General features: G+C 38.3%; 1 protein-coding gene across 2 annotated transcripts; it reads left to right on the forward strand.

Moving 5' to 3' along the window:
* The first annotated feature begins 28 nt into the window (after positions 1–28).
* On the forward strand, positions 29–17281 carry LOC106138111 (bromodomain-containing protein 8-like). Of its 2 annotated transcripts, none has more exons than XM_060952376.1 (18): positions 29–358; positions 1232–1412; positions 2821–3007; positions 3856–3957; positions 4253–4399; positions 4998–5139; positions 6635–6731; positions 7093–7152; positions 8120–8251; positions 8659–8765; positions 9141–9301; positions 10267–10394; positions 12034–12144; positions 12928–13012; positions 14703–14802; positions 15353–15487; positions 16455–16563; positions 17119–17281. In XM_060952376.1, the coding sequence occupies exons 1-18, from the start codon at positions 174–176 to the stop codon at positions 17245–17247; spliced, it is 2298 nt and encodes a 765-aa protein (XP_060808359.1). In that variant the 5' UTR covers positions 29–173; the 3' UTR covers positions 17248–17281. The 2 variants fall into 2 exon arrangements, with proteins under 2 accessions (XP_060808359.1, XP_060808360.1); XM_060952377.1 differs by having other exon boundaries at positions 12940–13012.

A 17281-nucleotide genomic window follows, 5' to 3' on the forward strand; every position in this document is an offset into this window, starting at 1 on the left:
CTTTCAAAGAGTAAAGTAATACTGTTTCTTTGCTTGTATTGTAATCTTGTTAGAGCGTCAGGAATGTTGATCAATGTTATGGGAAATGAATTGTAATTTGAATACATGTCGTTAGTGACACTCTTATTGTAAAATTACAACATGTTATAGTAGGTAACGTACCTACTTCGAAAATGAGTTCTATACAAGAGCGATTGCAGCTTAAAAGAGTGCCGTTAGATACTTGGAATATAAGAGAGCAATTATGCCTAGCTTCTGCCGTGGTCAGAAGTGGCGACCAAAATTGGATGTCAGTGTCTCGCTCGTTAAAAACTATTGGGGAACCGAATAGACCGGCGGATTGGTATTCACAGAAAAGGTTTGTTTACCATACTTATTCATAAAGTGCCGTGTAGTTCCTGGCAATTTTAAATAAAACCATTCCATATTTTTCCAATGTGAATAGCAATTCACATTATGCAAATATGTTCACTATGTAAACTCTATGAGAGTGCTGAGTCAAAATTGTTTTCGTTCAATCCTACATTTTGCACTTTTACCTACTTCTTGCTATTTATTTCTTAGGGCTTGTAGAACTGTATCCGATTCTTTATTGTTCATACCCGGCCCATGAGAAGTGGGAACCTGATTACTCGGTTCTACCCAGTTCCAAGTGTCCAGTGTATTTTGTGTAAATAATGTGTAAATATTATGGGTATAAATAATAATCGAGAGTTATGTTTCATAGGAATCACAATACCCCCTAAGGGATAAACACGTGATAATATGTATGTATGTATAAATGTATTAAAGAATTATATGATCTTTGCCCAACAGTGAGACATAAGCTGAGAAAAAAAAAATTCCTGAAATAGTTCGATCGCGTTTTCATCCCCTGGGACTGGTTCCTCAGACTTTGTGGGAAAAGGTTTACCTGGGTGCATGCCCTACTCTTACTTCTTTTACGCTCAGAGAATAGTAAAACTATAAAAAGTTAAAACATATATGAATGTCAAGAGTATATATAATAATGAAGGGAAAGTAGTATGTAGGAATCTGGCAAGTAGAAAGATGTCTCTGATTACTGAAAAGGGTAATTAATTAAATAAACATATATGGGACAGATTACACAGATTGAGTTGGCCTCGAAGTAAGTTCAAAACTTGACTCAACGATACTATATTTCAAAATAAATATTTATATCGATAAACATCCAAGAAAGTGTTTTTTTTTTATTTATGTATGTTTTCAGTTGTGCTGTACAATATGGAGCGCTTTTGGAGCATGTTGAGACACCCAAACGCAAGAAGCGAAGCTCCGAAGGCGCTGTGGAAACTCCACAGGAGAGCATATTGAAACGGCTCACGCAGGAGCGCATTGTGGAGATACAGAAGAATTTGGCGGAAATGAACAAACAGTATGAACAGCTGACTGTAAGTAAATAAATTAATACACATACATATAGTCACATCGAAATCCCTTGCGGGGTAGTCAGGGCCAACAGTCTTGAAAAGACTGAAAGGCCATATTCAGCAGCAGCTTTTGATGGAATTGAAATTCAAATAAATAAAGAATCCCAAGTAAATAAGCCTGTCCTTAGTCACCTTTTACGACATCCATAAATAAATATACATATACAGGATAAATTATACGGGACAGATTTAGTAAGCCTGAAAATGAAATAAGTTCAAAATTTGAGATTCTTCTTGTAGGTGATGGGATAGCAACCTATCACTATTCGAATTTCAATTTCATCATTGAGCCATACAGCTGAAGTGGCTGTCTACCTCGCATGGGATATAGATGTGACTATATATAATAAGATTGGTAATAAGTTTGAAAATAAGATTGGTAAGTAGTTTTATTGATGTGAAAAAGTGACAAATAAGACATATTTTAGCTTGCTCAAGACAGTGTATGTATACCAGTCTTATTGTTAAAATAACTTGTTTTCGGGCTAACAATATACATAGTCCTTGAGATATTTTTTAAGAGGGGTGAAATTACACTTAGCTAAAGGCGGATTCACACCAAGGTAGGCGAACAAATGGGGTTGTTTAGACAAGCTTAGTCTTGTTTGGTCAGTTAAAATAAACGCCAGTGCCTTTTTAGAGGCAAAGAACGTTTGGCGCGGTGTGTACCCGGCTTAAGAAAGTAGACTTGATCTTGTAGGTAGATAGTTTTTTTGGCGGGAACACAAACGTCATGTTGTCTGTGTGCAGTTGTAATATTTTTTTTTCAAAGTTTCTGCTTGATTTACTCAATTCATTGAATGTGGATTATTTATTATTCTTAATTATGACATTTTCAAATTGTAAAAACGGACTTATTGTTAATAATAACATTATCTTACAGCCTTCCGTTGGGTTAAAAATGTTGTGTTTGATAAATTATTGAACATTAAGTGTATGTTGCCAAGCAGGTGTATTGAAAAGTGTTAATAAAGTTTAAGTTGTATTTTTGTTTCTTTACTTTTATATTAGGCACTCTTGACCTGACCTTTCATTAGGACATCCCTAATTTAAACAAGGCACTTCCTTTTTTCTAGTCTATCGCTTCAAACTTGAAGTGGCGATTATTTTTCAGCGCTAAGTACATGTTCATTAATATTGAAAAAAAATGCTGAACCGATTTAGTTACCTGACAAACTTGGCAATTGTTTTAATGATTCCTCGGCATCTGTCATATTTCATAATAAGCAAATCATCGGATGGAGTTAAGTTATCATGGAACAATCATTTATGCATAGTAATTACATTTATTTACGCCAAAAAAAAAATTGTTCTTCGTCGTAACACAAATTAAAATACAAGCATAGATTATAAAAAAATTTTTTTACAGAAAACAATATCCGAAGCGCAAAATCCTTTGACGAGCGAGGACCGTCTTCAAGAGATATGGTCTTCAATAGAGGCGAGCAAGCGGGCGAGGGAGCGAGAGGCGGCTAGGCGGGCCGCCTGGTTGAAAGAAAGAGAGGAGAGACGCGCCCGAGCCGATAGGACTTGGCGGCCGCAGACTACCACTTCTGGTAACATACAGATATATACATACATTTGATCATGTCTGTATCCCTTGCGGGGTAGACAGAGTCAGCAATCTTGAAAAGACTGAAAGGCCACAATCAACTGTTTGGCTTAATGATGGAATTGAGATTATAATAGTGACAGGTTGCTAGCCTATCGCTTAAAAAGGTATCCCAAGTTTGTAAGCCTATCCCTTAGTCGCCTTTTAAGACATTTATGGGAACGACATGAAGTGGTCTTATTGTTTTTTTTATTGGTGGTAACGTATAGACGTGACCATATGTTTGTATGTATGTTGAAATAGAAAAAAAAGGCAAAAACTTGTTCTGATTTGATGTGTTGGGCTTGGTCGTACTTAGAAATTGGTATACAAAATGTATTTTTTATACCAATTTCTTCTTTTGACGGCCTCTGTGGCGCAGCGGTAGTACGCTTGTCTGTGACACCGGTGGTTCCGGGTTCGAATCCCGGCCAGGGCATGATGAGAAAAGAACTTTCTCTGATTGGCCTGGGTCTTTGATGTTTATCTATATAAGTATTTATTATAAAATACAGTATCGTTGAGTTAGTATCTCGCAACACAAGTCTCGAACTCACTTCGAGACTAACTCAATCAGTGTTATTTGTCCCGTATATACATACATACATACATATGATCACGTCTATGTCCCTAGCGGGGTAGACAGAGCCACCAGTCTTGAAAAGACTGATAGGCCACGCTCAGCTGTTTGGCTTAGTGATAGAATTGAGATTCAAATAGTGACAGGTTGCTAGCCCATCGCCTGAAAGAGGAATCCCAGGTTTAGAAGTCTAACCCTGTCCCGTATATATTTATTTATTTATTGTATTTCAGCTACACCAGCGCCCCCCGCCTCTCCGTTGCTGACCTCGCTGCTGAAATCATCACCGGTCGTGACCACGCCGCAGCATATATCGCATCCCGCTAATTCTATCGGTAAGTCTTACATACATACATATTGTCACGTCTATATCCCTTGCGGGGAAGACAGAGCCTACAGTGTTGAAAAGACTGAATGGCCACCATGTTCAGCCATTTGGCTTAATGATAGAATTGAGATTCAAATAGTGACAGGTTGCTAGCCTATCGCCTAAAAAAGAATCCCATGTTTGTAAACCTTAGTCGCCTTTAACGACATCCGTGGGAAAGAGACGGAGTGGTCCTATTATTTTTTGTACTGGTGCCGGGAACCACACGGCACAGTAGTTTTTCACATTTTGAAATTTTACAGAGACAATATCCCCGTCGGCCACAGCGCCCACGTTGTCTATGCTCCTAGAGAAGAACGCGCCATCTGGCGCCACTCAGCATGAAAGTAAACACGCGGCCATAGAGCATATAAAGAGTCAGTTGGTCCAGATTGAACAGCAGTTGAAAGGTGAGACATTTATAGAACTGTGTTGTCTATGCTCTTGGAGGAGAACGCGCCATAGAGTATGTCAAGAGTTAGTTTGTAGGTAAGATATTAATGGAACACTAGCTTTGGTGGCGGTCGAGCCGAATCATCGCTCTCGCTACATAATGAATTTGAATTATCCAAAGAAAAAGACGAAAAACCAAAAAATATTGACCATATTTTTTTTTAAAGATGCATAAACTAAAAAATAACTTACTTACATACCTACATATAATCACGACTATATTAATTGCGTGGTAGATAGAGTCAACACTCTTGAAAAGACTGACAGGCCACGTTCAGCTTTTTGGCTCGATGATAGAATTGAGATTCAAATACTGACGGTTTTCTAGACAATCGCCTAAAAGAAGAATCCCAAGTTTATAAGCCTATCCCTTAGTCGCCTTTTACGACATCCATGGGAACGAGATGGAGTGGTCCCATTCTTGTTTTCTATGCACAGATTGTGGCAAGTGGAAAAATGTAGTCTCTGCCTACCCCACCGGGGAAAGAGGTGCGATTTTATGTATGTATGTATGTGTGTATAATGTCGAATATATATATTAATTAATTCCCCCAGCCGGCACGAGTTCCCCCGCGCCGCTAGCGCCGCCCGCGGTGGACATCGACGACATTGAGATCAAGGCGGAGGACGTTTATGCGTTCCGAGACATCGACATACACATACCGCCCGTCGCCGCTATGCACAAGGCGGCCGTCAGGTATGTTGTTATTTTGTGAGAAAGGTGAATGTTGTTATCTTGTGAGAAAGGTGAATGTTGTTATCTTGTAAGAAAGGTGAATGTTGTTATCTTGTGAGAAAGGTGAAAGTTGTTATCTTGTGAGGAAGGTGAATGTTGTTATCTTGTGAGAAAGGTGAATGTTGTTATCTTGTGAGAAAGGTGAATGTTGTTATCTTGTGAGAAAGGTGAATGTTGTTATCTTGTGAGAAAGGTGAATGTTGTTATCTTGTGAGAAAAGTGAATGTTGTTATCTTGTGAGAAAGGTGAATGTTGTTATCTTGTGAGAAAGGTGAATGTTGTTATCTTGTGAGAAAGGTGAATGTTGTTATCTTGTGAGAAAGGTGAATGTTGTTATCTTGTGCGAAAGGTGAATGTTGTTATCTTGTGCGAAAGGTGAATGTTGTTATCTTGTGAGAAAGGTGAATGTTGTTATCTTGTGAGAAAGGTGAATGTTGTTATCTTGTGAGAAAGGTGAATGTTGTTATCTTGTGAGAAAGGTGAATGTTCTTCAACTTTTTTGTTTCTGTAAGCAACTTCTTTGTTTCTTACCCATATGCGTATAATACATACATACACGTCACGTCTGTATCCTTTGTGGGGTGGACAGAGCAGAACAGTCTTGAAAAGACTGAAAGGCCACGTTCAGCTACATATTTGGGGTTTTGATAGAATTGAGATTCAAATAGTGACAGGTTGCTAGCCCATCGCCTAGAAGAGAAATCCCAAGTTTATGAACGAAGTTATCCATTAGTCGCCTTTTACGACATCCGTGGGGAAGAGATGGAGGAGTCCTATTCTTTTTTATGTATTGGTGCCTGGAACCACACGGCACGGCACGTCAGGTATATTGTTATAAACTAGTCATTGCCGACTGCTTCGTTCGCCCGGCTCCGTCTATTGCGAAACAGCCATGTCATGTTTAAATTAAAAAAAAAAACGAATCATTGAATAAAATTTAAATTGAATTTTACATCTGATCGCGTTTGTATGATAAGTAGTTTGTTTTTTGCAGCTTTATTGCGAAACAGCCATGTCAAGTTTAAATTTTTAAAAAAAGAATCATTGAATAAAATTTAAATTGAATTTTCATCTGATCGCGTTCGTGTGATAAGTAATTTTTATTTGCAGCTTTATTGCGAAACAGCCATGTCAAGTTTAAGTTTAAAAAAAAAGAATCATTGAATAAAATTTAAATTGAATTTTCATCTGATCGCGTTCATGTGATAAGTAGTTTTTATTTGCAGCTTTATTGCGAAACAGCCATGTCAAGTTTAAGTTTAAAAAAAAAGAATCATTGAATAAAATTTAAATTGAATTTTCATCTGATCGCGTTCATGTGATAAGTAGTTTTTATTTGCAGCTTTATTGCGAAACAGCCATGTCAAGTTTAAATTAAAAAAAAACCAATCATTGTATAAAATTTAAATTTTACATCTGATCGCGTTTGTGTGATAAGTAGTTTTTTTTTTTGCAGGGCAACAGATAAACCTACTTTGAAAAAGGAGGACACGGAAGATAATGATACCACACCGGAAGTGAGTGCTGCAGAAGAGATTGTGGACGTGGTTAAGGTAAGATAAAAGGCTACATACATACATATATATATATATTAAATAAAATATATATATATTTGTATACATACATCATATAATCACGTCTACATCCCCTGCGGGGTAGACAGAACCAACACTCTTCAAAAGACAGATAGGCCACGTTCAGCTGTTGAATTGATATTCAAATAGTGACAGGTCGCTAGCCCATCGCCTAAAAGAAGAATCCAAGTTAAAAAGCCTATCCCTTACTCGCCTTTTACGACATCCATGGGAATGAGACGACGGAGTGGTTCTATTCTTTCGTTTTATTGGTGCCGGTAACCACACGGAATGAATAACATTATTATATGTATAAAAATTATAATTTCTCTCCACTCAGGAGGAGCCAATAACAGAAGAGCAGGAAACGGAAGAAGTGCAAGTTGTTGAAGTTGAAACGGTAAGTTAAAACTAGAATAGAATAGATTTATTTTTTTATAAAATTGGACACAAGGTATCACTTATTGACGTCACATCACTTAAATCAAAATATATCTACTGCCGCTTCCAAAGCGCATGTGTAGAAGGAGCGGCGGAACAAACTACACTGCACCCGTTCCCGGCGAATTTTCCAAAAATCCTTTCTTAGCGGTTTATTTATTTATTTATTTATTTAAACTTTATTGCACAAAAAACAAAAATGTACAAAAGGCGGACTTAATGCCGTTTGGCATTCTCTACCAGTCAACCAGCTGACCAAACAGCGGTTGCCTATATCATAGCAACTATCAATAACATACATACATACATACATAAAGTCACGTCTATAACCCTTGCGTGGCAGACAGAGCCTTGAAAGGGGTATCAAAAATAGATGTTGGCTGATTCATAGACCTACTCAATATGCTCAAAAATTTGATGACAATCTGTCAAGCCGTTTCGGAGGAGTACGGGAACGAACATTGTGACACGAGAATTTTATATACTTACATAACATATCTATACTAATATTATAAAGCTGAAGAGTTTGTTTGTTTGTTTGAACGCGCTAATCTCAGGAACTACTGGTTCGAATTGTTAAATTCTTCTTGCGTTGAATACACCATTTATCGAGGAAGGCTTTAAGCTATATATCGTATATCATCACGCTGCAACTATTAGGAGCGAAGATATAATGGAAAATGTGAAAAAAAAACCGAGAGAATTATTCATCCTTGAGGGCTTCAATGACGCCCAAAACAACTATTCCACGTGGACGAAGTCGCGGGCACAGCTAGTATATATATATATATATATATATATATATAAAATTTTCGATTCATATTTAAGCGAAAAAAGCCGTTTCGGAGGGGAACGAAAATCGTGACACATCATACATATTTAAGCATAAAAAAATTAACTCACTCACTGATTTTCTGATTGACCAGCTACCCGCAGAAGAAACACCAGTTGAGGTGCCAGCACCGCCTGATGTCACACAGGAAGTGAGAATATCGTTCCCGGAAGTGAAATTCCCAACGCCTGAGATAAAGGTCATCATACAACCTGACGAACAGAAGGTGAAAACTTATTTTATATTATACATAATTATGATCACGTCTATATACCGTGCGGGGTAGACAGAGTCAGCAGCCTTGAAAATACTGATGGGCCACGTTCAGCTGTTTGGCTTAATGAAAGAATCGAGATTTAAATAGTGACAGGTTGCTAGCCCATCGCCTTTTAAGAGAAATCCCAAGTTTATAATCCTATCCCTTAGGCGCCTTTTACGACATCCACGGGGAAAGAGATGGAATGGCCCTTTTCTTTTTTCTATTGGTGCCGGGAACGGCATGGCACATTATTCCAATTCCCATGGGAATTTTCAAAAAAGTCAACTTTGTTCATCCAAATTCATTGTGATATTGAAAGTTTACTCAACTATTAAAAGTAGGTTATGTTTGTGACTTAATTCTTGTTGTCATAGATAAAAGAGGAAGTCAAAGAGCCAGAAGTGCCACCTCCAGTGCCGGAAACGACGGAGGAGGAAGTTGTCGAAGAGGAAATAACGGTTACCGCTGACGAAGAACCCGGGTATGTATTAGTAGACATACATACATACATAAAATCACGCCTCTTTCCCGGTGGGGTAGGCAGAGACTACATCTTTCCACTTGCCACGATCTCTGCATACTTCCTTCGCTTCGTCCACATTTATAATTCTCTTCATGCGAGTTAGGCGGTTTCGGGTACTCTTGACCTGACCCTTTACCAGGACGTCCTTAATTTGATCAAGATACCCATCTCATTTCCCATAGACGTCGTAAGAGGCGACGAACAAACAGCCTCTTCAAGACTGACTGTTGGCTCTGTCTACCCCGCAAGGGATATAGACGTGAGTATATGTGATGGAGTATATCGCGAACGGGTAGACGTACCTACTTAAAAAAAAGTATATTCCCATTTCAGCCGCGAAGAGCCACCAGTATTAGAAGAGACGGCGGAACCGGAAGTGGAGGAGACACCCCCACCCCCGGAGGAGGCCCCCCCACCACCGGAACCGGAAGTCGCGCCGCCGCACACGATACCGCTGCCGCCGGAGCCCGCGCCGACTGGAGAAGTCATAGATGGTGAGTAATTTGACTTTTCCATCATCATCAGAGATTGATTTTATGTACTTGCATCAATAATTATATCATAGAAAGCATAACATGGATAAGCCTCTTTTCCGGGATTCCATTTCAGTAGATGTCCGCGGGTAACATAGGACTACAATTCACGTGAACGAAGTCGGGGGAAAACAGCTACCACTGACATATTCTTCATCCATCCACTTGTAAAAATTCCGGAAAAAATCTTAATAATTTATAAATCCCGCAATCCCGGAGGCATGTCCATATTAATATATACGTTTCAGTTCATTGACCCCAATTCAATCTACCTATTCCGATCTCTGATCATCATCCACAATTCACAAGAATCCCAATTTAAGAAGCCTTTATTATTCTTTATTATTTAGTTATAACAATTTGTAAACCGAAATCAATTGCGTAGAACAGAACGTAATTCCTTCTTGGTGTTTCACATAAGTTATCATCACATTCTTCTTTTTCCTCCTGTCTTTAGTCCCGGTCGCATCCTCGCCACTCTGGAGAGAAGCCCGGGGTGAGCCTTTGACCATGGATCCTGGATTGGGTGAGTCAGGTGTTTACACGAAGCGACTCCCGTCTGACCTCCGCAACCTTTGCAGGGGAACCTGACCCTTATTGGATCGATCGTGGCAACCACACGGGTGGTGTATTTTATAGTTGTATAATACAATGCCGTGTGGTTCCCGGCACCAATACAAAAAGAATAGGACCACTCCATCTCTTTCCCATGGGTGTCGTAAAAGGCGACTAAGGGATAGGCTTACAAACTTGCGATTCTTTTTTAGGCGACGGGCTAGCAACCTGTCACCATTTGAATCTCAATTCTATCATTAAGCCTAATCTGACGGCTGAACATGGCCTGTCAGTCATTTCAATACTGTCGGCTCTGTCAACCCCGCAAAGGATATAGACGTGATTATACGTACATATGTACAATTTAACAGTGCCGCTGCCCGAGGAACCTTCACCGGCCACTTTGGAACCAAGTGAAGAGCCGAAATCCGAGATGACGGCGCAAGATGTACCTGAGGAACAACAAAACGTTGGAGAAGTTAAGGGGGAAGATGACGATGTGAGTGTTTTAAATTTTTTTTTTTAATTAACTTTTCTAAGTGCCGTGTGGTTTCCGGCACAATTCGAAAAAAGAAAGAATAGGACCACTCCATGGATGTCGTAAAAGGCGACTAAGGGCGATGGGTTGGCAATCTGTCACTTGGGCCAAATAGCTGAATGTGGCCATTGAGTCTTTTCAAAACTGTTGGCTCTGTCTATCCCGCAAGGGATATAGACGTGACGATATGTATGTATGTATGTTAATAGGGATGTGGACTATTTTTGGGAAAGTGTTTAAAACCATGCATAAGTACCAAATATAACCCAAACTATTTATTATTATTTTTTTATTTCAAGTAATTCCTTTAAAATAATTTATTTAAAATTCCATTTAAAATATCGCGCCAAAACGCGGATACCTGTCAAACTGCCGCTGTGACGTCACGCGTTATAAAATATTGTCGAAGTTGTATGTATGTAATAGTTATTTCGTAGTTGTGTGATAATAATATGAATCCAAAATTTTATAAATATTGTGCGGTGCCGCAGTGTAAAAGTACAACTATTAAAACACCTGAAAACTGTTTATTCACGTTCCACGTACAAAAACGATGCGGAAAAAGTGGCTTCAATTAGCCCGTCGGGATCCGGCACTTGTATCTACACAAAGTAAAATGTATTTCTGTGAGGATCATTTTGATGTAAGTTTGATAATATTTGTTACATTTACTTGTACATATTAAAATATTTTTTCTCTTCAAGTTTTCAAAGACGAAAACTCGAATTTTTAGGTTAGAAATAATGTAAACAATGTTTCGTTCTTTCATTATAGTTGGCTAATGATATGGCAAAATCATATTATTTAGTTTTTACCTTATAATTTAAAAATACCTACTATTGCTATAATAATGTATCTTGAGTATATTTCTTACATGGATGTCTTCACATTTCTAAATTCAGCAGAGCAGAAGTTACTATTTGTTGCGAAGAAATTAGCCACCGTAAAGCAATCAATTCTTGGCAAATTTGAACTATCTGCCTTAATATATCCACTTTCCATTATGGGAAAGCCTTTAAAAATTTATTCAAAAAGATAATCGGACGAAAATCGCGGTAATAATATGATCCAAATATCAACAAAAACCATAATACTTGACAACGAAAATTCTTGTATTGCAACGCGTGACATCACGCGTTTTGATTGGTGTTCATTGTCACGTGACTTGAGGGTGAAATATTTTATTACATTTTATTAAATAAAAAAATAATCCCTTGTTTATTGAGGAAAATATTGTGTTTTTTATTATTTTTACTATAGAAACTACCTTTTCGTGGTAAAATTTTATACTTATTTGAGTACAGTCCACATCCCTATTTAAACACTTAATTTTGACAGCCTCTGTTGCGCAGAGTACGCTTGTGTATGACATCGCAAGACCCGGGTAGCCCATCGCCAAAAAAGGAATCCCAAGTTTGTAAGCCTATCCCTTAGTCGCCTTTTACGACATCAACGGGAAAGAGACGGAGTGGTCCTATTCTTTTTTGTATTGGTGCCGGGAACCATCCACTCAAATATTAAACAAAATAAAGTCAAAATTAAGTGTTTAAACTAAAAAAACAATATATATATACATATATTAATTTATATTAATTTCAAGGACTCAATTCCACTGAAGCAGATGTTGAAGGAGCCGCAGCCGGTCCAGGAGTCGCAGGAGTCGCGTGACCACGGTGACCACACCGAGACTGACGACGATACGCCCATGGAGGTAACACAGCTTCTTACCAGGTCATGGAAGGCTTTAGTGCCGCCATAGTTATTGTATACCCATGTCCAACCATTTATTTTAATTTTGACGAGATTTTATTTAAATTTTGACGAGATTTTATTTTAATTTTGACGAGATTTTTTTTCGATTTTGGAGTCGCTTCGTGTAAAAACCTGACTCGCCCAATCCAGGATCCATGGTCACAGGCGCACCCCGGGCTCCTCTCCAGAGTGGTGGGGATGCAACCGGGACTTTAGTATGACAGAACAATATATTTATTTGCAACAATGATTTTGGCTGTATTTTTGGGATTCAGCATACAATCACGTCTATATCCCTTGCGGGTTAGGCAGAGCCAAAAGTCTTGAAATTACCACGTTCAGCTGTTGAATCTTAATTCCATCATTCACTCTCAGTGAAGACTGTCGGCTCTGTCTGTCCCGCTAGGGCTATAGGCGTGGCTGTATATATATTACATACTAGAGGCCGCCCGCGACTTCGTCCGCATGGAAACCCTATCAATCCCGCGGGAACTCCGGGATAAAAAGTAGCCTATATGTTATTCTGGGTCTTCAGCTACCCACATACCAAATTTCATCGTAATCGGTTCAGCAGTTTTTGCGTGAAAGAGTAACAAACATCCATACTGACATCCTGACATACACACAAACTTTCGCATTTATAATATTAGTAGGATAACATCATACATATAAACTCATCATATGTAACTACATTTACATGTATATTTCGAGTTATATTATTTTTTATTAACATGTTTAATAGAATACCTTTCAGTTGAGCCGGGAGGAGGAGAAAGACGGCAAGAAGAAGAGAGATTATTCGCGCAAGAAGAAATCTGATTCTAGAAGTGAGTTTATTTTTTTTTATAGCCTTTTCTAAGTTCTTCCGCCCGCGCTAATTTAACGTCACCGGTTTGAATGAAACCTGGGAACTTATATAATAACGCCACATACGAATAGCAATGAATTTAGCGCCACCAACAAAAAAGAAATTAATATAGCGCCACCTACAAAAAGCGCCGATGTTAGTGCTACCTACAAAAAGCGCCGATGTTAACGCCGCCTTCAAAAAGTTCTGCTGTTAGCGCCATCTACAAAAAGCGCCGATGTTAGCGCCACCTACAAAAAGTTCTTCTGTTAGCGCCATCTACAAAAAGCGCCGATGTTAGCACCACCTACACAAAGCGCCGATGTGAGCGCTACCTACAAAAGAATACAGGTTTTTCGCAAATGGAATCAAATTCTAATTAAAATAAATATATACGGGACAAATTGCACAGATTGAGTTGGCCTCGAAGTGAGTCCGAGACTTGTGTTACGAGATACTAACTCAACGATACTATTTTCATTGTGACCTGGCCGGGGATTGAATCCGGGTCCTATTGGTTCAAAGGAGAGAATCCCTATAGCTATAGCCCAAACGGGGTAGACATAGCCGACGGTCTTCACTGCGACGCCACATTCAGCAGCGAATGATGGAATTGAGATTCAATGGCTGAACGTGGCCATTCAGTCTTTTCAACACTGTTGTCTCTGTCTACCCCGCAAGGGATATAGACGTGACCACATGTATGTATGTATGTAACTGCGAGCATGTTCAAATTCAAATTCAAAATTTTTATTCATTATTATAGGATACTTGGTATCGCTTAATAATTGTCAAAACGTATGGTTTAACAACATTGGTTGACGTCAAATAAACTACTTAAAACTAGGTTCACTGCCGCTTCCGAGGCGTCAGTGCAGAAGAAGCGGGTAACAAACTGCACTGCAGCATTTTCTTCAACAACGTCAACTTCACAATATCAATTAAATTTAGAATAGAATGTGGACGAGAGAATACATTGTTCAGATTAATATAATTACGGTAAAACCCCCAATCATCGACACTTTAACGCACGAACTCTAGTATTTTTACAATATTTGTTTTATTATTTTATCATATTTTGAAGTTTTCAGTAAAATTTTAGGGTATTTTGCATGATATATTAAAGTAGAAATGAATGTGATGTAAAAATTTACAAGATATACCAATATAGAAATATGGTATTTTTGGCCTAATATTCGACTGGAGAAATCCAATTACCGACAACCGGTTTTCGACATGTTCCAATAATCGAGATCTAGTCTAAATCGACATGTTCTATTTATGGACACCCAATATTTAACGGTGCATTAATCGTGCACCCAGCCTAAAATTTTCAAATGGTAGCTTTAAACCGAAAAAAGTTATGAGCAATAAACCTTACTCACCTCCTTAGTGATTTCACTAATAAAACTGGCTTTCCGTTAAAAACTTCTGCCGGTCGATATTTAAAGCTCCACCATTTTTTATCAAAATAACCGAATGTAGAAAGTGACACTTGCAATGAGAGCTGGATGAACCTTGTGTATAACCTATGCTTCGTTTACGTTCAAATACACAACATTAGTAGGTATATCCTTTTTTTATTTTACTTTTTATGTGTCGATCATTGGTGGTCTGTCGGACATTGGGTACTTTACGTTATATGAGATTTTAATGAGCGTGTTGGGCAGCGTGCTCGGGGTCGGAGAGTGCGCCGGAGTCGCCGAGCGCGAGCGACGCCGAGCGGCAACACAGGCTGTGGAAGAAATCCGTCATGCTAGTGTATAGCAGGTAATGTCTATACTAATATTATAAAGCTTGATACGAACTCCTTAGAATGTTCCGAACTCCTTTGTAAAGGACAAACGTTTTGTAATTTAAATTAAGAAAAATAAGAAAAAATGAATGACAGTCTGTTTTGAGCCTGCATCATCTCTTCTTCACCAGCGCAAATATTTTATTATTTTCAGCTTATTTCCTATAAAGCTGAAGAGTTTGTTTGTTTGAACGCGCTAATGTCAAGAACTAGTGGTCCGAATTGAAATTTTTTTTTGTATTGTATAGATTTATCGAGGAAGGCTTTATGCTATTTATCATCACGCTGTAACTATTAGGAGCGAAGAAATAATGGAGATTTGAAAAAAAAAACGGGAAAAATTATTCCTCCTTGAGGGCTTCAATGATGCCCAAAATGCCCATGTTGGGTCCGGGTCCGCTGGCAGCAGTTTATATCTAAAAAAAATTCATTCAAAATTTAAATTCAAAACATTGGTTCAAATTCATTCATTTGTAAAATCACGGAATTTAATAATTCAATTTGATTTTATTTTTCTGGTAAAAGGTTATGCGCACACAAATACGCGTCATTGTTCCTGCGTCCAATCAGCGATGAGGAGGCGCCGGGCTACAGCATTGTGGTCAAAAGGCCCATGGACTTGACCACTATTAGGAAGAACATAGATGCAGGCATCATCAGGTAAATTACCTGTTCTGTATTTGTTAGTTATACGTACCGTATAATATAGTCACGTTTATATACGTTACGGGGTAGACGGAGCCAACAGTCTTGAAAAGGGTTAAGCTTTTTGGCTTGATGATAGAATTGTTATTCAAATAGTGACAGGTTGCTAGCCCATCGCCGTTAAAAAGAATCCCAAGTATGTAAGCCTATCCCTTAGTCGCCTTTTACGAAATCCATGGGAAAGAGATGGAGTGGTCCTATTCTTTTTTGTGTTAGTGCCGGGAACAACACGACACAGTTAGTTATACGTTCCGTATAATATAGTCACCTTTATATACCTTACGGGGTAGACGGAGCCAACAGTCTTGAAAAGACTGATATGCCTCGTTCAGCTTTTTGGCTTGATGATAGAATTGTTATTCAAATAGTGACAGGTTGCTGGCTCATCGCCTAAAAGAAGATTCCGAAATGTATAATCCTATCCCTTAGTCGCCTTTTAAGACATCCGTGGGAAAGAGAAGGTTTGTTATTACATACATACTCGTATTACATCGTAATAGGCATAGGTAATGACTAATTTTAGTTTAGATGTTTATTATTAATTTTATTGTGACGTGTGGTTCCCGGCACCAATAGGAAAAAGAATAAGACCACTCGCATCTCTTTCCCATGGATGTTTCAAAAAGTCCCGAAAACAGGCAATGTAACTTAAATATTATTATTAACAACTACCTAATATTTGGCTTAATGATAGAATTGAGATTCAAATAGTGACAGGTTGCCAGCCCATCGCCGTAAAAAATAAATTCCAAGTTTGTAACCCTATCCCTTAGTCGCCTTTAACGACATCCATAGGAAAGAGATGGAGTGGTCCTACACATTTATTTTTTGTATTGGTGCCGGTAACCACACGGCACCTTAACAAAATTAAATTAACTAATAAATAAATATTTATCTAAATATGTATAATTCGTGTTTACAGAACAACTGCGCAGTTCCAAAGAGATGTTCTCCTGATGCTGTCCAACGCTTTGATGTACAATAGTAGTGAACACAGCGTGTATACAATGGCTAAGGAGATGCACGAGGAGGTAATATTAAGTCATCTATCTATACTAATATTATAATTAAAAAGCCTTCCTCGATAAATGGTCTATTCAACGCAAAAAAAAATTTTTCAATTCGAACCAGTAGTTTCTGAGATTAGCGCGTTCAAACAAACAAATAAACTCTCTCTTAAACTGAAGAGTTTGTTTGTTTGTTTGAACGCGCTAATCTCAGGAACAACTGGTTCGAATTGAAAAATTCTTTTTGCGTTGAATCGACTATTTATCGAGAAAGGATTTAGGCTATATAACATCACGCTGCAACTAAAAGGAGCAAAGAAATAATGGAATATGTGAAAAAACGGGGAAAAATATTCATCCTTGATTCACTCTTCTTTAAGTATTCAAAGAAAACAATACTTGATCACATTCATTCAACTTAGATACATATAATCACGTCTATATCCCTTGCGGGATAGACAGAGCCGACAGTCTGAAAAGGCTTAAAAAGGCCACTTTCAGCTGTAGAACTTAATGTACTCTCAATTTGTTAAGAAAATTTGACTTATGTTTAAAATTTTCTCCGATGTTATTTTTCAGGCACAATGCCAGCTGGGCATGTTGTTGGCTGCGCAGGCGCACGCGGGACTGACCGCGACTCCGCTCGCGAGGAGAAAGAGGCGCCGGGCGGACTCGCCGACCATAGCCAAAAGACCTCATCTAACATGATAATATATCTCTAATAATATACAATTAAATTTGT

This window comes from Amyelois transitella, chromosome 28, assembly GCF_032362555.1.
Source record: "Amyelois transitella isolate CPQ chromosome 28, ilAmyTran1.1, whole genome shotgun sequence".
Taxonomy (NCBI): Eukaryota; Metazoa; Arthropoda; class Insecta; order Lepidoptera; family Pyralidae; genus Amyelois; species Amyelois transitella.